Source organism: Pezoporus wallicus, unplaced genomic scaffold (genome assembly GCF_028554395.1).
Source record: "Pezoporus wallicus isolate ANWC-B61680 ecotype Strahan unplaced genomic scaffold, APGP_CSIRO_Pwel_v1 scaffold_11491, whole genome shotgun sequence".
In the NCBI taxonomy this organism is placed as follows: Eukaryota; Metazoa; Chordata; class Aves; order Psittaciformes; family Psittacidae; genus Pezoporus; species Pezoporus wallicus.
The window spans coordinates 2,141,074-2,166,903 of record NW_026642649.1 but is presented as its reverse complement, the minus strand read 5'-3'; the positions used below and the strand labels follow the sequence as shown (position 1 = coordinate 2,166,903).

The following is a 25,830-nucleotide window of genomic DNA, read 5'->3' as shown; positions in this document are numbered from 1 at the left end:
AAAACCAGAACACCTTCAGACACCGGACCCTCCTCACCTGCGAGCACACAGCCTGCTCTAAACCCCAAAAGCCCACTGGCGAGGGCTCCCATGTCCTACCACCGGGAGGAGCCGGGCTCCCTCAAGGGGCTGACAGGCTGCGAACCCACCTACCCTGACAGCCGCCATGACACCGCCCTCCCCCTCCCCTTCCTCTCACGGAGCCACCTGAGGCGAGAGGGAGGGGCTCGCAGCCGAGGGGGCGGAGCCGGGGCGGCCCGGCCCCACCGCGCAGGGGCGGTGCCGGTCACATGGTGCTGGCGGCGGCCCCGCCCCGCCCCGGCTCCGGCGGCGCGCTCGCGCAGGCGTTGCACCTGGCGCCCTCTTCGGGGCTCGCCGTCTCCAGGACAACCGGCCTCGCCGCGGCGCCTCTGCCATGGTGAGCCTGGGGCCCGGCCCGGCCCGGCCCGGCCCGCCGCGCCGCTCCCCTTCACCCTCTGCCGCCGCCGGGCTTTAGGGGGGCTGGCTCGGCCACTTGGGGTCCGGGGCGGGGAGCGGCGGCGAGGTGGGACGGGCAGGTGATGATAGGGCGGGTGGAGCCGCCGCCGTGGGGAGAGAGTTCTGTCGGGGACGTGTAGAGCGGCTGCCGGGCCGGGCGGCAGGCGGGCCCCTCAGCCCGAGGGGAGGGAGGGAGGGAGGCGGCCCGGCCAGGCGGAACGTCTGCGCTTGGCGGGCGGAGTAGACAGGGTACGGGTGTGCGTGAGCAGTGGCGGTGCGGATGTGGTGCTGGGCGGGCTGTGTCGTTCGCGGCTGTAGCGGTGGAGAGAGTGTGTGTGTGTGTCTGTAGCAGGTGGGGCTGCTGTAAGCACAGGCAGGGCGGGCACAACCTGCGTGTCTGTGGTGAGGTGTGGCGAGTGCGTGTCCTCCCCGTGTAGCGCCGGAGCAGCCATGGTTGGAGTCCGGCTGTGTGCAGAGCGGGTCAGGTGTGGCAGGGGTGTGCTGTCCCGCTGTGTAGCACGGGAGGGGTAATGTGTATGGGTGTGTAAAGCGGCTGGGGCGTGACAGAGGTGCCTCGTCCCCCCGTTATGGAGTAGGGAGGAAGGTAACGTGTGTGTCGGTGCGCAGGGCAGTGTCACGCTGTGGGTGCATGCGGTGCTGTGCTGTATGCTTATGCATGTGCAGTAAGCCAGGGTGTGGCCTGGGATGTGTCTGTATAAAAGATGTACAGTAGGTCATGAGCATAATATATAACATGTCTGCGTGTGTGTGCATCTGCTATGATTTCGTCTTCGGTTATGTCTGTGTGTTGTAGCAGAGATTTAACATTGCTTGCAGGGAAATGACATGGCATCCTATGTATCTAGCTGTGTTTGTATACTGCTGTCTGGTATGGGCTTCTGCCTCTGTGCGTATATATAGTGAATATTGGGTGTGGCATAATATGGGGATGTTTTTATAGGCACGTATTCTGTGGGTGTGGCAAGGATTATCTGTACTTTTTATATGCATGTAGCACACATAAGGGATGGTATTTTGTGTCTATAGAGTGCCGGTTGTTTCTATGTATAAGTATGCCTAGCTGTAATGCTTTAACGCACAGATGTGTTTATAATGGATTTGCGGGGGGTGTGTGGTGGGCATGAGGTTTGTTGCATCTGCATGTGGAGGTATAGTGTCATGTAGGTGTGGGGAGAGTGCAGCAAAGGAGGAAGAGGTTGGTTGAGGTTTGCTCTGGGTATAATACGCGGGGATGCGATACGGTATGTGTACACAGTGAGTGGCGGGAGAGAGGTGCATCATGGCGGTTGTGAGAGGAGATGGCAAGGTGTGTAAGGGGGAGCGAGTAGGAATGGACACGGCATGTTGGGAAAGGGCACTGGTATGATCGCTGTCTTCAGTGATGCCTTACTGCTTTGCAGTGATAGTTACAGTGGTAGATATAGGAAGAAGGCATAGTTGCTAGCCTCTCACACATAAAGAAAATCATTTTGTGCCTGTTTATGTGTGTAACAATAGTGGGTTTCGTGTGGCAAGTTCTAGGGAGGGAGCACTCAGCCTTGCAAAGCGATGGAAAGAAGGGGAGGCCATGAGGGGAGATGACGGGTGGCCGTGAGGGGAGAGGAGAGATGGCCATGAGGGGAGATCATGAAGGGAGAGGAGGGATGGCCATGAGGGAAGATCATGAAGGGAGAGGAGGGATGGCCATGAGGGGAGATCATGAAGGGAGAGGAGGGATGGCCATGAGGGGAGATCATGAAGGGAGAGGAGGGATGGCCATGAGGGAAGATCATGAGGGGAGAGGAGGGATGGCCATGAGGGAAGATCATGAAGGGAGAGGAGGGATGGCCATGAGGGGAGATCATGAAGGGAGAGGAGGGATGGCCATGAGGGAAGATCATGAAGGGAGAGGAGGGATGGCCATGAGGGAAGATCATGAGGGGAGAGGAGGGATGGCCATGAGGGAAGGTCATGAAGGGAGAGGAGGGATGGCCGTGAGGGAAGATCGTGAGGGGAGAGGAGGGGTGCCATGAAGGAAGGGGTGCCATGAGGGGAGATCACGAGGGGAGAGGAGGGGTGCCATGAGGGGAGAGAAGGGGTGCCATGAGGGGAGATTGTGAGGGGAAAGGAGGGGTGCCATGAGGGAAGATCGTGAGGGGAAAGGAGGGGTGGCCATGAGGGAAGATCATGAAGGCAGAGGAGCAACGGCCATGAGGGGAGATCATGAGGGGAAAGGAGGGGTGCCATGAGGGGAGATCGTGAAGGGAGGGGAGGGGTGGCCATGAGGGAAGTTCATGAGGGGAGAGAAGGGGTGCCATGAGGGGAGATCGTGAGGGGAAAGGAGGGAGCGCCATAGCGAAGGTCGTGAGGGGAGAGAAGAGGTGGCCCTCAGGGGAGAGCAAGGTCATCTGTGGGGGTGTGAAGGGCAGCCATGGGGGCTAGTGGCAACAGCTTTACAAGTGTGGGCCACTGCGAGAGGTGGAGGTTATGAGGGGCAGCTGTAAGGGGAGATCAGTTTGCCCATATTGGCATGGTTTAGTGGTGGGCTTGGTAGTCCTGAGGTAACGGTTGGACTTGGTGATCTTAAAAGTCCTTTTCAGTCTAGTTGGTTCTATGAGTCTATGGAGCATATCCCTGTGGTGGTGTAACTTTTCTTCCTTGCATAAAGGCTTCTTTGTGCTCCTTCTCTTTAATTCTGAGATGTGATTTGTTGCTACATGGAGGAGTAAGCAGTGAATGAGGCTGTGGATGGTATAATACTGGTGATTATGATGTTACTTAATGACATGTCCTTCTTCACATTAGTATTCCATCACATGTCTTACTCCACATCCGAGAATATACAGTACCTTAAAAGTCAATTGAATAAAATGGATTTATCTCATGTTCTAAACTTAGGACAATTGCAGACTGAAAAACAGCATACAAAATATTTGTAAACTGTTTCACAATAGAAGTAAATATTTTCCATTGACCAAACTCCAGGTATGGAGTTTTCCTGCGTGGTCCATTTTGGCATTCCTGATTAGAAACCTGTAGCAATCTAAACTCAGCAGACATAGAATCTGCAAAGAGCACTGAATTGTTGTTGGAACAACACAGGTAAAATTGCAGAAATTATGCTGGATAAGCCTTACTGCTGTGCAGGTTCTTGTATTGGGCAGCTCCTTAGTTGCACATCACAGGTGATAAGAAAAGGATGAAATAGCATCACTTTAAAAGTCTTTTCATATTTTCATATATTAAATTCAGTGAATACTTATACTTGAATTGCTCTGTTACAGAGTTAGTCCTGTTTCGATTGCTCTTTCCCTCTTAATTCCTTATAGCTGCATAGTTTAAAATTCAAGAAGTGTGAGGAAGGGATTAATTTTGGCCAGTTAACACCAGCCCTTTTAGTATAGGGAATGCACATGGTCCTAGAAATCAGAAGGTCCATCAGCTTATTGCTTGTTTATTTTGACAATGAATATTTAGTCATCTCAGTTAAAATGAGGGTTAACACTGGGCTAGCAGATGTGGAAAGTTTGAAAGTCAGATTTTCACTGGAGCATGGCAACTATTTTTAGGTTAGTGTAGAAAAATAGTACTAATCTGGCACTGTGACAGTATTGATCTGAATGCCAACAGAAAGCTGCACAGGGGCAGTACTTCAGCTGTTTTGTCAATGAAGAAATCAGAATAACTGCACTAATTTAATATTAATTGTTATCAACTTCTGTAAGAGTTCTGGTAGTGTTTCTGCTGAATCAGAAATACACATACATGGCATATGCTAAGTAGGACAAAACCAGATGATGTTGTGACACCAAAAAGTTCTTCCTTGCAGTTCAGACAGTAGCCTCAAGATAGGTTAGGCGAGCCGCAACATTCACTTGCATTCTTTCTAATAACCTTTTTAGGAAGATGATCCTCTATTGATTTCTTTGGGTTTGTTTTGGTGTTGTTTTTTTTTTAACCTCTTTATGTTTTAGCACAATGCAAAGACTGTTACAGTTTCTGATTGTACTTGAGCTATGTATTTTGGGTGACTTGATTGGAATGCAATAGGGCTGGAGTCCAGCTGTCTGAGCTTTTACAAAACAGCTTTCCCACTTGAACTTTTAACAGAGGGTGGGATATTCTAATAGTAAAGCTTCCAAATGGGAAGATTGTAAACAGAGTAACTTCTAAATGTCGAGTTAGGTTTGCATTGTTAAAAATGCAGGAAATCTTTATCCACTGTTACAACAGAAAAAGGTACCTTAAGGCATTGAAAGAGTGTAACGATGAACTTAAAATTCACAGCATGCTGGTATCTGCTCTGTCAATTCCGTGTTTATTTTTCAGGATCAAGAAATTAAGTGTATGTCTACCAAAGTTTAAACTAGTTGTTCTTTAGTTTGAAGGGTTTTTTTCCTAGTAGCTTCTAAAGATCAAACTTCTCAGACTGATTTTTCGAAAGAATTAACTGTGCTATGAATGTCTCTAAATCTGTGTATGTGTATAGCCCGATTCTACAAGACTGCATGAAACCAGGTGTCTTATACTTATGATGAGATTGACATTAATTTGAGTACGTTCCCTGTGAACCATGTTGTGGTGGAAGCTGCCTTACCTTCTGTTTCAGTATGTCTTATGTAGAGTCTCAGAGTTGCTTGAATGGTCAAAAGTAAGTTCCTTGCTCCCGTGTTTTGAACTGAGGCTTTTGCAAATTGCGTTTGAGTGTCTGATGCATAAGGAGGAATTTGTTATTTACCTGACCAAGAAAAAGAATGCACAGAATCTGTAGGATGCATAGTTTCTGCTGACTTCAATGACCTCTCTACTATGCTTACCAGTCCCCTGTCTCCACACTCCACCCCTACCCTCCAAAAAACCACTAGAACACAACCCCAAGCAAAACTACAGTATGAATGTAAGTGTCTAAGCTGGCTGAAATAATTTCTGTTGGGTACAGAGCGGTAATGGAAATGCAACAATAGTTGCATTGTTTAAAGTAAAGGGCACCTCAGGTGATAAAATCAACTCCAGCCAATCTCTTGAGTGATTCCCTTTGGGTTGTTAGCATTACCTTAGAGGAACCACTGCACTCCTGCTAGAGGAGGACTGGAACTGGAAATGTGCCCTTTTCTGGGCTTGCACATTTGTGACTACTTGGAACCACAAGCTACTGCTCTGTAGACCACAAGAAAGTACTTTAAATTTGGTATCAAGCTGCTACCCTTAAAATATTGGCCATACTTCATGGTATACTCTCTTTCTCTATCCCCGTGTTTTCCCGTGTTGTTCTTCAGGCAGAAAGAAATAGTAAACTCTGTTTTTGTTGGATTTGATTGCTGTTCAACTGGTTAACCAGTATGTTCTGTAAATTTAAATCAATAAGGAGACAAGACATCAAATCTGCATAAATGTGAAACTCTACCCGTATGTCAAGTTTGTCTTCAGAGGTTGAAACTGAGGTTAGAGCTTCACAGAGGAAAGGCATTTCCATATCGTGACTTGAAGTTACTCAGTAGTTATCTAAATATTAAGGGGCAAAATGTCTGCATGTGCTTGTTGTTCTAAAAAATGGTCTATAATGTACTTCTTAAGCAGAAGTATCAAGGTTATTCTGTGTCTGCAGAAATTCAAGAACCAGAAACTTTGGTAAATACTAGCAATTAAGTGAGTGTCCAGTTTCTCTTCTAAATTTCAACCTCTTTCTTGGAAGAGTTTGAAAAAGATGTTTTGGAAATGGTACTGTGATACTGTTTCCTTTGAAGTCAGTTATTATTGCTGCTTGTAATCATTAAGAGGTACCTAATTTTGTCTTTTATAACTGAAAGCTATTATTAATTATATACTACATATATGGCTTGTGCAGCTGCAACACAGATTCTGTGTCATCTTTTTTTTTTCTGGTTCATGCTCTCAGGAAATTGCCTCACAGAGAAGGTTTGTTCTTTGTAATGAAGATTTCCCATACTCAGTACTAGAAAACCAGCAGTTTTGACATAGTGTTTATGATACAGATCAAGCACTGCTATGAAATGGATTTGTAGAAGCTATAGAGTAATTTCTGGAATGAACAATAGCTTTTAAGTCTCAAATATATTTTTGAAGAGCAGTTACATTGGGAGGAAATATTAATACTCCATTTTTTGGTTTCACACATGCTTAGGAGATGGGATTCTGCTTTTATCCATGCAGTCAGGACTTAAGCTGTAGTTTCATTTGCAGCTTTAGCTAAGTACAGTAAGAAAAAGAATTGCCTTTCTGGATTTGGGGTTGTGTAGCTGGAGGGAGAACTGTGGCAGTCGAAATTAAGAATGGTGCAAACTCCTGGGGAAATGGAGCTGCAGAAGAATCTCTATGTACGCGCTCTGTGATGGTTTCAGGTCGCCATTGTTATGCTGTGTCAGTTTGTATGCTAGTATTGGAGACTGTGAGTAAAACTTAGCCATATGTATGTCAGTAAAACCAGCTATATGGAGAAGTGATGATTCAGAGGAGTTTTGAAAGGTGTACTCTTAAGGGCTCTGAATCTGTGGATGGCTGAGACTGAATGGCTATGCCTAACCAGATATTACTGCACCAAAAGAAAGGGACACTGACTTTTGTCTCGGGCTTGTTTTTCAGAAACCTGTCATGCTCTGAGTATCTGAGAATGTATATTTAATGGCATAATTCTTCAAGACTGCATGAAACCAAATAGGGTATTTTTATGATGAAACCGACTGTAATTTGAGCACACAGTCCCTGTGAATTTTGTGATGGAAGCTGCCTTGTAATCCATCCCAGTATTTCTGCTTACAATTTCAATGTTACGTGAGTGGTCAAAGGAAAGTAGTTTTCTCTGGTGTTTTGAGCTTAGGCTTTTGCAAATTGAATTTGAGTCTCTGCTTGATGCTTAAGGAGCGATTTGTTCTTTGCCTGGTCAAGAAAAAGAAAGCACAGAATCTGCATGATGCACCGTCTACCCTTGTGATGGGCTACAGTCAACAATTGCTTCATCCATCTCATTTTAATTTTCTGCCACAGGTCTTTTGATCTCCAAGCCCATAAAGTAGATGATACGGGTTTTCCCATCTTCTGCTTTAAACTGATTTGTAGATTTGACTGTTAATTGAATGCTTTGTTCTGGTTTTTAGGAATAATATCTAAGTGCTTCATCATTTTGTTTAAATTTGGAAGCACATAACCTTAAAAAAGGAATAATGGATAAATATCTGAAGAAGGAAATAGTCATTAAAATCATCTTTTAAAAGAAAAGAAACTGGAGAAAAGATTTACCAGTCAGTATATGACTAATAAAAGATGAGGGTAAAACTTTGTCAAACCTGTTTTTTCAGCTGTCTCTTTATATGTGTTTACAGAATATGCAGGGATACAATTAACAGCTTTTTCCAAATTTCTTACTGTTTAAGCAGTAGTTGTTGGATTACTTGTTATCTATTTATTTATTCCCTGCATCGAGCTGAAACAAGTCTCTAGTTATGAAAGATTAGGTAAGAGATAGTTTACTTTGCCATGCAGTTTGGGTTTGTTTTGCCATCTCTGCTAGTGGTTAGAACAAGATGTATCTCTTTGGTTTGTATCATAATTTACATGAATTAAGTGCTTACATGAATCTGTCACAGCACCTTAAATAACAGCAGTGGTAAGACAGTGAAAAGTATGTGAAAGTATGCTCAATATCTGGGGCTAGTTCAGAGGATTGCTGTCTCATTGGTGACTTTATAGGAGATGAGGCTAAGTCTTGCATTAAAGAACAGCCAGATCAGCTAACAGGTCAGGCTAACCTGTTAGGCCTTTCTCCCTTGGTTGCTTGCAGTAAGTAAGTCATACTATTGAAAGGGCTTGATTGGTGATTTCCAAATATGTTGTTGGCAGTAGGTGACAGCCCTTCTGAAAAACACACAGAAAAGGGTGATGTGAGTAGTTAGGTCAACTGAAAATTGTGTGATCAAGACAGCAGTCAAAGCAACCTCCAGGCACCTCCTACTCCATGTTAAGAGCTGGAACAGCCAAAGGCCTCGAGATAGAGTTGAGCAGCTACGGACATCAGCTCTGAAGTTCACAAATGACCTTGATCAGTCACCCAGTGAGAACAGGACCTTGCAAAGCCAGACTGATTCCCTCCAGTAAAATGTGAATGATGTGGTATGAATACCAGTGCTGGCAAAACAAGAATGATGGGTCTTCTGGAAGAAAACCAAGCAGCAAAGTGGGCAGTGTGGCCAGCTGCTTCTGCCTGGCAGGTTTTAATATATTGGACAGTATGTACTTTGGGGAAACTTTAAAAGCAGTATAGCGCTTACAGGCAGCCCTAGGTCAGTGGAAGACGTTATCAAAAGACAGAGAGATGTTCACAGGCATATTTTATAGAATCACAGAATGGTTTGGGTTGGAAGGAACCTTAAAGCTCGTCCAGTTCCAACCCACTGCTGTGGCAGGGGCATCTTCCACTAGACCAGGTTGCTCAAAGCCCTGTCCAACCTGGTATGTGATCTTGTTCACCGAAGGTGGGCCTTAATTGTTTAAGCTGACTAACACAGTAAGTACAAAAGTATTTCGTATGAGGTACTAGTTGCTTTTATTGGTCAGTTTGTCACAGTGCAGGAAGAGAAGAGATCCCGAGGAAAGAACAGAGAACCAGTAGGTGTCTGTCTGGCAGCAAGGAGGAAGCTGTGAGCCTACTGAAGACAATGCCCTGAGCTCTGGTAGAGGGTCCAAGGGAAAAAGAGGTTAGTGACCAAAACAGACCAGAATGGCTGGGATTTTAAAGTGCACAAAGTCAAAGCTTGTGATGGAGCATGGTGAGCAGCTTGAGCATAGGAGTGAGAGCCTTTAGGGCAAATAGTGTCTGTTGTTGAAACGAAAGACTTGGCCATTCTGTCTCTGCTCTAGGCAAGCTTGGTTTGAGATGGGCTTGCCTTTCAAGGTTCACTTTGGTGTGTCATAATTTTATTGATACAGAAAGCTTTACCATGAGTTCTAATGTAACAGCAGTCCTGTGCCACCAGCTGTTGTGTCTTGGGTATCACTTACTTCTGTTCTGTTGGCAATGTGCATCCCTTTGCTTGTCTGACACTCCTTTTGTTGCCTGGATACCTTTACCTTTTGCTACTTGCATAGAGTTAAATGATTCTGCCTGTCTGCCTGTCCAATGCTTTAATTGTTCATTTCTGGAGAAAGCATCAGCTAGCAGCGGTTCTCTGACCATTAGAGAGCACTCTATAGTGTCACATGTGAGAGAATAGAAAATTTATAGTAAAGCAAGATTGTTTTCCCTTTTCTTCCTCCTCCATTTTTCTGTTGTATTTAAATAGAGAGCTTTTTAGGATGCCACTCATAACTTTAGTGTGCTCCTGAGCTGCTCTGGGTAGCAAAGCTGATCTGCTGGCTTTCTTCTCACTATAGTGAGAGGTGATTTCAGTAGCATGGTGAAGGGGAGATTGCACAGGCAGCAATTGAGTGTCTCTGTTGAGGAAGAGATGTGCAGCAACCTTGTGTGGTTCGTGTTTGGTAATAAAAATCTGCACATCAGGGGAACTGAATAAAAGTTTAATTCTAGTTTGTCAGGATTTTCCTTTAAAACACCTTGTCCTTACAATGCCTATCACTACGTAAATAACAGTAAATAAATATTGCTCTTGCCAGTGAAAACCTGAAAGACGCTATGCTTTTTAGACATGGCAATATTTACAGTCTAACTAGGATGTTAGCCCTGTCAGCCATAAATGTATGGATTTAATTCTAAACTGCTGTTTCCTTTGGTGACAATGACCCAACATTGCATTTGTTCCTGGCCTGATAAATAATTCAGCCTTGTTTTTAGTATGTATGTCTTCTCTTTTTGCTGATGTTCTTTTGGGTGTCTCAGACATAATTTTCCCTTTTTCCCAAATTTATCCCTACTTACTCGCTTTAGCACACTACTAAGCAAGTCTGGTTTTGAGTCTGTTTTTTAATAACTTTTGATTTGTAAAGTTGACAGGTTGAAGGTCCTGATTGACTCTGATGTCAGTGGCAATTAGGTACATAAATATCTCCATGGAACCGAGCCATAATGCCAGCAGAACTGTTTCATCTGTAAAGACAATAGTCCTCTTCAAAAGAGGACTGGATAATAACTGAAATTGCATCATTGAAAAAAATTATCACCAAAATCACTAGTATAACCTTGTTTTGATCTTAAAATACTAGTTGGAAGGAACTTCAAAATGTTTAAGGTAAGCATAATAAACTGTGATGAATATTCCTATATTTCTTCGTAGAGAAAAATGTACTTTTATGAACTTACTGCACTTCTTTGCCAAACTTGATGCAAAACCACAAATGTACAATTCCGTCAGTAATTCTGGAGAAAACAGGAGAGCTTTATCACCAACTGTTAGACCAGAAGAGAAGAATATGTGGTGCTTTTAATAGTGGCAAGCTGACTGTGGTGTACCAACAAGTTATGTTCCAGGACTAGTGGTAGTTAGTGTGTGTAACAATCTGGAAGGGGAAGCAAAACTGGGAGGTTATTTTTTTGAATGTGACAAATTTACTAACTTACTGTGTTGCCTTCATACAGTGAGCTTATATCCATGTTATTATACATCTGAGAATCTAGAGTGTAAAGAAAAAAAAAGGTGATAACCTTTGTACTGGCAAAACGATGACACGTGTTAACCAGTAGCAGGCTGCAAAGTAGCTTTATTTAAAAATAATCAGGCTCATAAGTGGAAAATGTATGGTAGGTGATGTAACCTTAGAGGAATTATCTGTAACTACAGAATAATTAAGTTTAAAGAGGATTTTTAGTGGTCTCTGATACTGAATGTTCAGAATCTAGGCCAGAATTAACTAAGATGTAAGTTCACTAGTTGGTTTTACTGTAGACCTAGTGTGCTTTCACAGAGGTAACTTCCTTCTCTGCAGCAGAAGTATTTCCTCACTTCGGTTTTTAGTGATGTTAAGTTCTATGAGGATGGCATATATGTCTTATTTTTCTAAATGAATGCTGCAGTAAACACAGGACTATGTTTTGACTGTTCTTCTAAAAAATTATCCCAATATATAATACTGTTTTCAGGCTGTAAGATGAAAAGCATGAGTAGCATATAATCCTAAAATGGCATACATGCAGACAATTCATAAACCAATGAATTACTAAGTTCAGACAACCTCTTCTAAAAATAGTGTTGGTGCGCATAGTGTATTTCAGCATAAAGTCAGTACACTGACAGCAATGGGCATGGGATGTAAAGCAGAACCTTAACCTGCAGTCAGCCATGTAGAACTGCTTAAAGCCATGAATGTTTTTCTCCTTAAGGGACTAGAATTGGGTTTTGATTTTCTTTGGTTTTGTTTGGGTTTGTTTTGTTTTTTTTTTTGGTGGGTTTTTGTTTGTTTGTTTGTTTGGGTGGGGTTTTTTTGTTTTCCTTATTTTCCCAAGAAGCAAAGCATACTTGCCAAGTACGTGATAATGTGTGATGGTAGGATGGACAAGGGATAACACTGAGTCAGGAACAGCATACTCTCAGTGGAGGACCGAAAGATTACTTCCAGTTTACCTTTTAGCATTCAGGAAGTTCTTGGCTATATTGGATCTCCTTCTGGCTTTTGTTTCAGGTAATGTAGACAGCAGATGACTACCTAATGATCTTCTCTTTGCAGGGGAAGTGATTGTTTGTGACTTTGACTCTCTCCAGTCTATACTGTGATTCCTTGAATTGATCGCAAACATGATTCTGATTCACTTTGTTTTGTTTATTGCTGTTTTTCAATGGCAAAATGTCTCAAACCTACATATTTACAATAAGTTGTCAGTATCTCCTTTCTGTAGCTTATCTATTTATCTGTTGACTAATCCTGTTTGTCTTTTGCAGAAACATTTTCCTGTGTATTACCTGCTTTTTCCTTTGGCATTTTCTTTCAATCTCTCCACTTTCTTTTCCTTAGGAGATCTGTTAGGAAATTCTGGGTGAGAGGTATTTTCAGTTTTTCTGGTAGCATTTTTTGAGGTGCTTCCCATGCTTATGTAGCAGTTGCTGTTATACCTGTGGCAGTAAATTATTTAAATTTAGATTATTATATTTTATCCACATTCACATACCTGGGCTGAAGTATTTACGCTGCAGGCAATGAAGAAGGGACCTGAATAACTGGAAAGTGTCCCCTTTCTGTTTTCTGTAACAGGACAGTTTTAGGACACTAACTAGTGTGTGTTTGTATGTATCTAGCTATTGCTAGAAGTTTCGCTGTTGCCTAGAATACTATGAAAATGTGTCTTCGTATCGCTTGTTTAATGACTGTCAAGTTGCTTCATAATTTTTAGCACAGTTGCATCTTAGCACTAGGGAATACCAGGTGTATGTGTGAGTGTGGCCCTGTTATATATATTGAAATAATTTTATAGTATTGCCAACTGACATGTTGAAAATGGGAACAGTAATTTAAAAGAATTAAGCACCTAAATAGAAGGTGAAAAGACTCTCTAAAAGCCTTTGTCTTGTAGGTCTAAGTGATGATTTTTCTTTCTGTTTTTAGGTTTTCTCAAATAATGATGAAGCCCTTATTAACAAAAAACTACCCAAAGAACTTCTGTTAAGGTAACTTTATAGTGTGTTAAGGGGTAAAAACATGAGAATCATGCATTGCTTAGATAGCTTACAGGCTATCAAGTGCTATTTATTCTTTTTTAAATCTGTCTTGAAATAAATAGTAACATACTTCGTTTAGTTCTTGGAATTGTTGAAATTGTTGTCTTTTGGTTAGCCTTGATTTGTTTTAATGTGTTCAAATTATACTATACCATGGAAGATGCAATCTAACAGTGATCTTTTCCTTGCATGTCAGAAAAACTGAAGTAAAATGTCCATAAAGCTTTGGTGTACAGAGTAGTCAGCTCTTCCACGCTACACAACGTTTTATCTGTCTGAAGAGCCTGTAATCCTTTCTGTAATGTAATTCACAGTCTTCATGTCATGAATTTTGTTATAACAAAATGTAAGTTCAAGTTCAAAGCTTTCAAAAAGTCACTGCAGAAAAGTGCTGCCTGTTAGCATTACTCTAAGTTAGAACCAGCAGGAGAACTTTCCTTACTGTAGTAATTTGATTAGTCATAAATTTCATCAGCTTGCCACTGTGAGTAGCTCACCTTTGCAGGAGTTAGCTATGACATCAAGATCAGTTAAGTTCTGCCCATGGTTGAGATGCTAAAGGATGTCTTTGCACTCTCATCTTTTTTAAGTTGATTTCAGGCAAAGTGTAAACTGCCATATATGATGATACGGCTCAACTGGATGTGATCACATCAATGCTGGAACTGAAACAGCTTAGTGGTGTCTTCTGTGTCTGCCTATAGAGTTTGTTACAGCCTCTCTTGGAGGGAAGAAAAAAGGAAAGCGTTCACTTGTAATGCTGTATTTACAGATTTAAGTGATGGTGTTAACAAAACTGAGCTAACGATGTCTTCTTAATACACTAAGATGTTTGGGTTACCTTGTATATATGTCATTGCATCCAGTCTGAAGTGGAAGAATGTCTCAAATAATGGTAGTTTGCATTTTAGACTCATAGAAAGGGTTGGAAAGTACCATAAGATCATCTAGTTCCAACCCCCTGCCATGGGCAGGGACACCTCACACTAAACCTTGTCACTCAAGACTCCATCTAACCTGTCCTTGAATGCTGCCAGGGATGGAGCATTCACGACTTGCTTGGGCAACCCATTCCAGTGCCTCCCCACCCTCACAGTAAGGAACTTCTTCCTTATATCTAACCTAAACTTCCCGTTTCAGTTTGAACCCATTACCCCTTGTCCTGTCACCCCAAGCTCTGTGCTGCAGCCTCCGCTCTCATCAGTTCTGTCTGGGTGCTGACACTGGCCAATACTGGGGCAGCCAGAGCAGAGCTCCCAGGCTGGGCCCTGCTCCTGGGAATTGTGAGAATTCCTGCATTTAACTTCTAGGTGTCAATTTCCTGAATTGTGTATTCCAACGCCAAATTTGGTAAATTCTTTAAAATGTTAAATAGGGAGTAGCTTAATTGTTTCATTGAGGTGTATGTTTATTCTAACATATGCATTTTAAAGGACATTTTAAAGAACTCAGGGGAAAAAAATGGGCAAGAAATTGGACAATACCAGTGACTTAGCTGTTAGCTCTTGAATACAAGATAACTTCTTGCAGAACAACTTGGGGGCTATATAGGCTTACCTTGGATTAGACCAACTGAGGAAGTGATTCTGCGAAGGCACTGCCACTACACTATTGTGCAGTGTCTAAAGAAACCCTTTGCATGGTTGAAGCACTTCCTGATGTTGGAATGACAAAATAAAATAGCCCAGACCAAGCATACGCAGAAGTGATTTAGCCAACCATCTAGTTCTTGCGTGCGTATGTCCTCTTTGCAGTTGCACAGTGATATTCCAAAGTAGATCAAAGCTGTAGCCAGAATAGATGACTGAGAAATTCAACTGGGGGAGTCAGCTTTCTTAGTAAAGACCATGATGATCTCATGCTGAATGCTGGGACTCGAGTCATGGTCCGCCCATAGCCAGGGAGAAATAAAGTCCACGTTTTATAACACGCACAGTATTGACTTGGACTGTCAGGGCTTTGGAACTGCGAGGAAGGGGATGGGTGGGAGAGGTGCTCTGTAAAATTTCCTTTTGAAGTTGTACTGCTGCAGAGACAAACTCAGAAGGCCAAAGGCAGAGTATGTTGGAGGGTAGTATGATGGGACATGGGGTCGGAGTTCTCATCCCTGCAGAGTATAGATATCTGGGGAAATTTAGGGGCACGAACCTGGCTGTCTACAGGATTATCAGTGTGGAATTTGGTTTATGCTTCTGCACATAAATGCTTTTGCAAGACAGAGCCTGAAAGTCTTTCAACACCTAACAGTTTATGCTTGTGCTACAATATGTTTAAAATTGTCTTGCCATATGGTTGTGACAAGAGGGATTAAATATTGCTGCACTGAGTGTAATTAATTTTGTAATTATTTTTGCTGTATTAACTATGCAGTCTACCTTTTAATTAAAAGGAGAGGAAGCCAGTTGCAGTGGAAACATTTTGCTCATAGTGCTGGAACTGAATAGTAAATACACTATTGAAAGTGTCATCAAATACATAGTTTGTTGTTTGCTTATATCAGATATGTATGAAAACTGTTGGAAAACACTACAGCTCTTAAAAAACAAAAATCCCTAAAAAAACCCCAAACAACAGTTTGACATGTGGAAAAAGAGTGGTTGATATTTTGTTACAAATATCTGGAAATGGAAACACAGTTTCTTGTATTGCATTCTTATTTACATCAAGTATTTAAACATCTGTAATCTGACTATAACAAGCAATCCAGATTTTCTCTAAAATTGAGAAACCTTTCTCTGATAGTAGACTTAGAAAATACCACCACTGTAAAATTTTACTCATTTGTTGATACGGTTACATACTCTAAAATTGAACAAAGTAAGCCCTTGGTCTTATACTGCAGTTCTTGCTCTTTCTTACTATTCTTATTATTTATCTAACAACCAGAATTAGATTGCAAGGTTTTCAGGGCAGTGTCGTGTCTCTTGCACATTTTCTACAGATTTTCTACTATGCTTATACGTAAACGACTGAAACCCTCAGCTTCTCAGGCAAGAAGCTCATTAGGATACAAACCCAGAGGTTATTGTTCCTTCTCAATGAGACCCAGATGACTGTGCAGAGGAGGAAAAGGATATATGACTAATATGGACAGCAGTGGTTTTGAAGAAGACCCTCATTTGGAGGGAGCAGTTATGCTTTGAGTTAGGTAGGATAGCTTGAGTGGAGAGAGGGAGGAGATAATTTGTAACTTTTTCTGGTTTATGTGCATTTATTTTTATTTGTAATATTGGAGTAATTTTATTTTTGTGGAAGAAACAGGCTGCTTCTAAAAGCTTTGATTTGTGGTACTGTTCATGCTAAAAGAAAAATGATCACTGTTAGCTGTTGCAATGCTGTTAATTTGCCAGTTGGCAAGGAATACTCTTTCCCCTCTGCTCTTATATATTGCTGGAAGTGAAAGGTTGAATAAATGCTAAATTGTATGATGTTTGAGTAAGAATCCTGCAACGATGTTATAAATCATGTCATTTAAATAATGTTTTCAGGCAATTATAGTTTTTTCTTTGCTTAGCCTGTATGTTTATGGAAAAGCATCGTATGATTATACAGGACATTAGTTGTGGATTTGCACTGGTGTCTAAACTTAATAAACCCATATCTATTTCAGAAGGATCAGAAATAAAGTCAGAGAGAGACTGTTGCAATTTTAACAGTAACAGCTGTTCCAGTAAGATGTCACAGCCTTGAATATGAATAGTTTTCTTTTTTCTTTTTTTTTTTCCCCTTGTAAATTGCTGGGAAAAACAAACGGATTTTTCAAGTTACCATATGAGTCTGAAAAGCATTGGGAACAAAAAAAATGAAGTGAATGTAATATTAGAATGTTCTGACTTTCCAACAGCTTCCAAAAACCCTTTCCTTCTTTTTTTTTTTTTTTTATTTTATGCTTGATGAGAATTTTGAAAACATACATGTTTGAATTCAAACGTACAGGTTTGAAAATGGGGATATAGCCAGTACTTCTGGCATGTAGAAGGACAGATAACAGTTGTTCATTTGTGTTTTAACTGCTAACCTTCTGTGCTACAAGATTTTGCACAAAAATGGCAAGCTTCAGAAACAAAGAAACAAAGATGTTTATTCCTTTTGACCCCTTGAACCATGTTATGTTCCCTTCTGCCTTCAAAGTACCAACTTCGTAGGCTGGACCACAAATGCAGAAGCTGTTCTGAGTTCTGCTATAAACCATATGTACTTGGTGCATGTACTGGAATAATAATAGGTCATAGTAGTCGTACTATGGGTCATAATAGTCATCAGAGTAAAAATTTGATTGCTTAATCAGATTTCAGAGAGGATAAGCAAAGTTTTGGGCCTTAAATTAGAAGAAGAACCCAGGACTTGTGTTCCAGTAGCAGCTTTTCTTGTACAGAAGAATATGCAGCATGTGAGTTGGCTAATTAAGTATTATATATGTTTTCATGTTTCTGTTCTTTGGTTTTAGTACTGCACACTGCTTTTTGCTCAGCTTTTAGCCTGCTACTACTGTAGGGCAGAAATTGCCAGAAACTTAAAATTAGTGTATTCAAACATAGTATTTGGTATGTTTGAAGTGATGCTTTACCATCTGTGTGCTTAACTGTGGGGGAAATAGAAAAAATATAGTAAAGGTTACAAGGAATTGTTATAATGCCATTGGTATTTCTTAGCTAGATATGGTAGGTACTTAAATGGCCCACAGTTGCTGTAAAATATCTTACCATAGGAAGTACCAACTGGTGAGTCAAAGAACTGAAAAATACAAACTTGTATATGGATCTACTCTTAGTTGGTAAGAATTCTGTAAGCAGACAAACAATGTGTGTATTTTGAGGTAGGGGAGAAATCTGTCATCTCAAACATAGAATCACAGAATCATTGATATTCTTAGGTTGGAAGAACCTGTAAAATCAAGTCCAACTGTTAACCCGGCACTGCCAAGTCTACCACTAAACCATGTCCTGAATCGTTGCACACACATAATTAATTTTCCCCACTTCAAGGGTTTGTATAATTAAATGCCCTCTTTAAAGGCTTCTATAGTAGTCTATATGAATGCAGTTTATGTACTCATGTCAATTTGATTGTTTCTGATACTGTAATTGCTTGGCAGACTTGCACATCTGTGTACAGCTTTGTTGATACTAATTTTTTTAATGCTGCATGTGCTTCTGATGTCTAACATTTAAAGAAGCATACTGGAAAAATGAAGAATGTGCAGAGAAAATGAGATTCAAAGAACTAAAGTACAAAGTCTGTAAACAAGAAGCATTAAAGATGACATGATAAGTGCTTTAAAACTCGGTGTGGGGAAAGTACTAACTGCTAATGTACTCTAATTCGGTGAAGAAAAATAGAAAAAAGCATTAAAGCTGCAAGTCAGACATTCACCTTGGAAATAACACAAATGTAACAGCGTAATTAAGCAGTGGAACAAACTATCAGAGAAGGTGGTGGTTTTCCATTTCTTGAAGGCTTTCAAATCAAGAATAGATCCTTTTATGGATGTTAGGCTTTAGTAAAATTCATGCTTACCATAAGGGAGTTGAAGAACTGTGCGCTTGTGCTGCCCGTTATGTCTTTGGCATGAAGCTTATGTGTACTGCAGGTACTGTTAACATTGAAAGACCTGCAAGGCCAAACTCGTGTCCAGACTGGTATGTGTCTAGGGATAGAAAGTCTTGAAGAGCTCTGCTTGGTTGTAAGGGGATTCGCGTTCTTGAACTTCATATAGGATAATTATGGAGAATTGAATAGCCTGGATACTGGCAATCAGAATAGATGATCCTAAACTTTCCTGTGGATCTATTAACTTAATTTCCAGTTTCCCCGTACTCCATGGCAAAGGCTTAAGTGGAAATTAATCCTCCTGCTGGCTGCATTAGCTTCCATCTGCATAGCTATGGTCATAGAGGACAGAAGTGCCATACAACCATCACCTGTCTGTCTTGGTAGTTTTTTCCACTTTTTAAAATTACAAGTGCCTGCTGACATTATTCTTCACCCTAAGTGCCAGACACTGTCAGTGTCTAATGCTAACAGATGACTGATGATGCCAGTGTTGCCATCTCCATCTCAGTTTTTTTGGTTGCCTTTGAAGTCTCTTAAAGACTTTAAAGTCTTTAAAAGACTTTAAATTACTTTAAACCTTACAGTCTTGTGCCTTGTTGGCTAATTTTCCTGACTGGTAAGTATTTCCTAGTAGTTCTGTGTGACTGCAGTAGAGAAGCAAGTGTGTTTTAGTGGTGCATATGTAAGCCTGTACTATAGAAGGTAAACAGAAAAGTATGGGGAAGAAATGCTTTCAAGCAAGTTGGCAAAATGACTCTTTGGAATTTACTGGCATCTCCTACCTATCCTAGTATTTAATTCAGTAATAATTCTGATTAGGATGCATTATAATCCAGCAAATATTATTTTGGTGGGGACATTTTGGAGCACCTTGCAAGAAAGTTTCTTCTTTAGAATAAAAATAAAAACTGAGAGCATCATGAATGTTTACACTTACTAAAGTATTTTTCCTTTTAACATAAAATGACCACTTTTTGGTTTTGACTTTTTAAAAAGTCACTTCATACAGAATGGAGCAAAACTAAATACATGTGTTCTGCATTTGGTTTTCATTTACTTTTGATCTTCTAACAGCAATAAACAATCAAACATGAAGACAGACTGCCAGACAACTCAGTCTGGCAGTATGAAATACTTTCTCTTCGACATCTTGCAATTTCTTCTGTTGTTTCATATTTCAGTGTAACTAGATACATCACTTCTAAAGCGTGTCATGTTCTTCATTCAGGCAAGAGTATTGTGTCACAATGTGGTTTGTCACAAACCTTCCTTTGTAACAAATAATATAGACCTTTTTTGTGCTTCAGCCTCTGTAAATATAACCACCTGATTACACTCATACAGTGGTACTAGGAGGAAGCTTTTACAAACCAAGAAGCTTTAGCAGGTCTCCAGCATCATCTGTGACATTCATCTCCTGCCACTTGCCTTGTGCTGGCAAGTCATGGGTTAGTTGGCAAGTTCATGGTGGGGCATTGTTATAAATGCTGCTCTTACAAGGCTGAGAACACTTTCAGTGTTCATCTGAACAATCCAGCAATTTTGCTGAGCACATTAGTATGTCCTTTTTGCATGAAACGCTGCTAAGTTTCTTGGAAATGGTCAGACCTCAGAATGGATGTTCAAATGACAGAAATATATGCTATCAAAAGGAATATTATCAACAGGTTTTTATAAATTGTTTCATAGCTTTTGAGAATGTCTTGCCTTCTGTTTTCATGGCTAATAGTTTTTGAAGACAAGGTATTACTCTGCAGTGGAAAAGATAAAGTATTTCCATGTGTTAATGAGTATTGGAATACCAATTATCTAAAGCGATAATAATAAACATCCGGAAGGCTGTTACATGTAAGAAGTGCTTCCATTAACTTCCATTACATTTGCTGACTCTTACCACAGCTAAAACTCACAGCGCTTAAGATGTAGGCATCCATTTTGAGCTCTCACTTGAGATTTCCACTTGGAAAATAGTAATTTTACATTAGTAAATTCAGCATCTTTTACCTGTTGTTTACTCCTCAGTGTTAACATCTCACTAAAAGATGAAATTGTTATTATTACTATTAGTTGTTCTGATAACTGAAAAAATTCATTGGCGAGAAGGTAACAGTGAATCACAGGATTTATATATTTATATATATTATTTATATATTTATAGTATTTGTATTTATAAGTGCATCACAGTAATGTCTTTCATCTATTTCGTATCTCTCTCTGTAATAGAGAATTATTTTGGAATAGGATTTGTATTTTATGCTTAAGCTATTTTTTTTTCTTCACTGAGAACACCCTTTGAAGCAATTTCATTGTTGTCTGGAAGTGGTATTTAGCAAAATTAATTTTGACAGTGAAAAATTTCTTTCAGAAAACTATTAAGAGTTGGCAGCCTTGAGGAATTGGTTCCATGCTCAGAATAGTAATGCTGAATTTTCAATTGTTTCTTGTTGAGTAAATTAAAAAATAAATAACTGTTAGACTTGGTAGTCACTATGAAAGCCCTTTAGAAGTTTGGGTAATTTTTCTTTTTGTTAGTACTTAGATTCTTGAATTTATCTGTGTTTTTCTCCATTTCTTACTAGTCTCCAACCTCTGAAACCTTCACTTGTATTTGTTTGAGTTATTTCTTTAATTGCAGCCCAATTAAAGGTATATAAGCTAGTTTGTCTGAATTAAAAAGAAGCAAAATAATTTATCATTCATTTATGTTTGGGTAGTAAGGAGGGGGAAACAGAAAATAGGTATTTTCAGAAGAAACACCTGCTGGTTCTAATATGTTGGTTGTGACTGTCTTTAGATGATAGATGTGATATTATTCCTTAAGTCTTGAGCAGCAAAATAACTTGATAAAATGCTCATACTGCATTTAACTTGCTTCTTGTGCAACTAGTGCATTTTTATAGAACTACAGAGCTGTGAGTCCGTGTGTTAGTCTGACTTTATAATAAAACATTCTAATTGTTGTTCTTTGCCTTTCTTCCTAGAATATTTTCTTTCTTGGACATAGTTACTTTGTGTCGATGCGCACAAGTTTCCAAGGTGTGTATTTCTGTTGGGGTTTTTTGTTTTTCTGGGGGATGCTATTCTATTAGTTATATACAAATCATGGGCTTTGGGGCAATCTGCTTCCTGTCCAAAAATAGCCTCCAAACATTAGTTCTCTCAGTCTATTTGGTTCTTAAAATAAAGGAAGAGTTTTCCATTCAGATGTGGTCTTAGTTGCTATGTACTGAAGTTCTGTTTAAAGGCTATGGAAAAGATAACCTAGTTGTGTATGGTCTATATCTGGAGAAAGGATTAAGCCCAGTTTGGTGTGATGGCACTTGCTTTTTATAAAGCATGTGGCTGCATAGCACTATTTTTCAGATGTATTTTCTGTTTAAAATTCCATGTAGTTCAGTTAATGTGCACCATGTGTCTAGGAAGTACATTCATCACTTGCTTGCCAAGTACAAAAAGGTGTTAAGTAGATGGACTACTAATGGAGGAAAAAGGCAGCAGAAGATACTAGAGAAAGCATGCTAAGTAAGCTTTTATGTTTAGCTTATGTTGATTATTTTTCTTGAATTAAAATGAAGAATAGTCTGTTCCCACATCAAGTGCGTACAATGAAGTGTGTTCTTATATAACATGAATGAACGTGTTTATTTCGTGCTTTTCTTCCCTCTCTTGATGAGGATTGGATTTTATTTTGTTCAGGGTTTATTGTTTTTTGTTTGTTTTGCTTTGTTTGCTTGTTTTAATGTAGAATTGTGTAACTGTTTAATTCCTACACCCATATCACTGTGACCTGCAAGGTCAGTAAGCTTTGTGCTAACATCAGGTTTTGTTAGAAGCTTCGGGTAGAGCCTGCAAAACAGTGGAAGAAAACCAAAGTGATTGAATCAGTTGTATTTTTCTCTCAGGACTACCGGTTGGTTGGATGCAGTATTTTTTTCTTCTGGTCTTGAATGTATTTATGTTTCTCCAGCTTTTTTGCTTTATTTTACTTTGAGCAACTTTTGCTTCGACAGAGAAGGACAAATTCTCAAGCATGCACATGTAACTTTGCACCTGTAAAGGAAAGCCCTGGTTCTAACAGTGGAAGGTCAGCAGTTTTCTGAAAGGTTTCTGTTTTTCTCAGAATAGTAACTAATGAGGTTGAGGAACTACGGGTTTATTGGGCAGAATCTCACCTGCAGCTACTTTTCTCCATACAGATTTAGCAAAAGTAATTTATTAGACAGAATTCACTGAAGTTTTTTTAAAATGCAGGGTTAGATCTTTGCTGTATCCGTGGATGTACTTTAATTTCTTGCTTTCCTACGTGTTTTACTGGCGTAAGTTAGCTTCTGCAGTGTAATCCATTTGGGAGATGTGAGATTTATTTCCACAAATTCAGTGTTTTTAACTAGTTGATATTGTATGACAACTAACATCTACAGTTACAGTTCTTTTAAAAAATTTGACCTGAAATTGTATATTTTGTTATATTTCAGTTGCTGAGAGGAAAGCGAAGGGAGCAGGCGGTGGAGGTAATAAATGAACTGTGTTTGTTTTCTGCAGGCATGGAATGTTTTAGCTCTGGATGGAAGCAATTGGCAAAGAATAGACCTCTTCAACTTTCAAACGGATATAGAGGTTAGTGTCCTTAGTTTTTTTTTCTATTCCTATGGTGATGTTTAAAAGCATAGCCCATTTTGAGTATCACATAGACTGTGCTTGTGGTCACATTTTAAAGGCTGAAGTTCAGGATAGGACTGTGAGGGAGCAAATGGATAATAACTCTGTGTTTATCTTTTTTAACACTGGATGAATGTTTCAGTTTTGGTTGCCAGCTATGTATCACATAATTGGCATATATCATATGCATACAGGGCTCTTGAAACTCAAAAGCTGCTCGTTTCCAGAAAGTAGAAGTATAAATGGTGTGTTTGGATGGAGTGAGATCCTCTGAATCAGTTTCACCATCCAGACACAATTTTGTTGCTGGTCGAGCCACTCTGTGAGGATGCCATCTAGTGCTAAAAGCTCTCTGTACGCTTTCCTGTAGGATTTTGAGATTGGCACAATAAAATGCTGAACAACTTTTCTTAACCACTTATGCACCAGATCAAATCTAGGCATGTATCTGATTATGTTTTATGAACGTTTGCTTTATGAGGTTTGGACCTTGCCTGGAATGCCGGTACATGTGGATTAAAGTCCTTTTCAGCATTTAACAAAATGATTAGGGCAGTCCTGTCTTCTGTAAGAAAAACATATCAGCATTAATGCCATCATAGATGTGTGTAACAAAATAAAATAGGACGTTAGAAAATTAAGACAAAAATCCATGGTGAAATACAGTTCCTAAATTGAGTCTGAACTGGTTTATTATTTGTTGTTTGATACAAATCAAATTTAGAATACAGTAATGAATTTGCTTCTGGGTTTTATGTTATAGTTTCTTAGTTGCATGAATAAAATCCAGATGGATTTCATTTGGTATATTTTGCCAAGCATGGTTCAAACTGTTCCTAAAGCTTTACAGTAATATATAGCACTAATTTTTTTCACTGCTCTTAAAAAAGTATTGCCAACTCCTCTTCTATACTGATGTTAAACATGAGGATCTTGCAGAGGTACGAGAAAGACTTTTGGCATCTGCCTCTATCTAAATGTGCCTACAAAGACTTGGAGCTTTAATGTAATCTTTTCAGTTACTTTTAAAAAAGATTGTGTTTCTCATTTGTTAAGATAATGAAGAAAACCCCATGGGTCTGTGGGCCTTCTGTTGGTAGGCCTTTTCTGTGTCTGAAACCTTTCTGCTATTTAGAAACACAGTATTGGATTTTAATGTTTTTGATACATTTGTCTTACGTGGTACCTTCGAGATACTGTATTGGTGTTGCCCTTTGAGACGCTGTGTTTGTACCACGGGATTCAGGAAAAGGGATGAAATTAAATTATGATCCTCTTTTGCTATAAGAAGCTATAGTGGTTTGGAGCAATTTAGTTCAGTATATTATATTTAAGTATATTTGTAATATAAGCCCCTTACATTTATTCGTAAGAGTACATTAAACCAAAGGTTATTATGCAAGGTAGTTTTGAACGTGGTACTCACATCTGGTGTCTAAGAACTCTGTCTTTTTCTTCAGCTGTTTTGGTAAGATTTTTTGTCTATAGATTTAGGGCAGGTAAAAGCTGCTAATTGGATCTAGCAATTTTTTGCTCAGTTTGACATTGTACTGGTTGGTGATGTTTCACATAGCATCAAGCAGCACTTGATCTGAGACTATCAAATAAGGAAAAATCAGGTTTTGTGAAATCTTCCATATTGAAGACCTTATGTGGTAGAGAGTAAAGAGGGAGATGGAACTGTAAAAAAAAAGTTTATTTTCTATGATGAAGATGCGTAAAGATCATCTTGAGATTTAATGTGCTGTAGGATTTTTTGGTACGTGGAACCAAGTGTAAGCTGAGGTAATTTGAAAATCTAGGGGTTTAAGTGACATTGAATTATTCAAAAGTTAAACACATTTCAATGCATTTGACTTTTTAAAAATGCTCTTTGTTGGGGTTTTTTACATGCTTAAAGAAATAAATGGGTTTGGGGAAACTGCTTCTGTTTTCTTTGAATAATGCAATAGGGTTTGGCTTTTTTCTGCAATGTAGATTGAACTCCCGTTATATGTTAATCATTGAATACTATCTGCACAGTGAAGGTATTTGGCCTGTGCTGAGAAAGAATTTTGTCTAATCAGAAAGCCTTAAAAAATCCATAATTTTGTTTGTATAGTGATTTTCAGTTTGTTTTGGTGTAAATTCTTCTGAGATACAAGATAAACAATGTTGCTTATGGACTAAGAAATGAGCTCTGATAAGAAAATGTTTTCACATAGTGATAACTAGGACTTTTGGTATCAGAGGTGAACAATGAGCAAACAAAAATCCATTGACCTGTAACTGTATAAGTATTCCTTCTTAGAAACAAAAAGAAAAGAGAGCAAAGAAAATGAAAGATGCTATTAGCTATTTGGTATCAGTCCTGTTTATTAAATGGTCAGTGTTTCTCTTACCTTACCTCCCTAAAATTAGACACAATGTGATGTCTAGTATTTTTTTGCAGTAACCACCTGCTTTTTGCTATCTTATTTTTCTTAAAAAATGTTAAATAAATATAAAAATGAGTATATTTTTATTGGTGTTTAAATAACATTTTTGC

At 39.6% G+C, this 25,830-nt stretch overlaps 1 protein-coding gene across 3 annotated transcripts in view; it reads left to right on the top strand.

Moving 5' to 3' along the window:
* The first annotated feature begins 307 nt into the window (after positions 1-307).
* The window catches only part of FBXL2 (F-box and leucine rich repeat protein 2), a 43,233-nt gene continuing 17,710 nt past the window's right edge, over positions 308-25,830 (top strand). For 2 of the 3 annotated variants that reach the window (XM_057431395.1, XM_057431396.1), the window contains exons 1-4: positions 308-418; positions 12,979-13,040; positions 21,626-21,680; positions 23,187-23,261. In XM_057431395.1, coding sequence (XP_057287378.1) covers positions 416-418; positions 12,979-13,040; positions 21,626-21,680; positions 23,187-23,261 — 195 coding nt within the window. In that variant the 5' untranslated portion in view covers positions 308-415. Of the gene's footprint in view, positions 419-12,978; positions 13,041-21,625; positions 21,681-22,087; positions 22,167-23,186; positions 23,262-25,830 lie in introns of those variants that run through there. The other variant, XM_057431397.1, reaches the window with a different exon arrangement.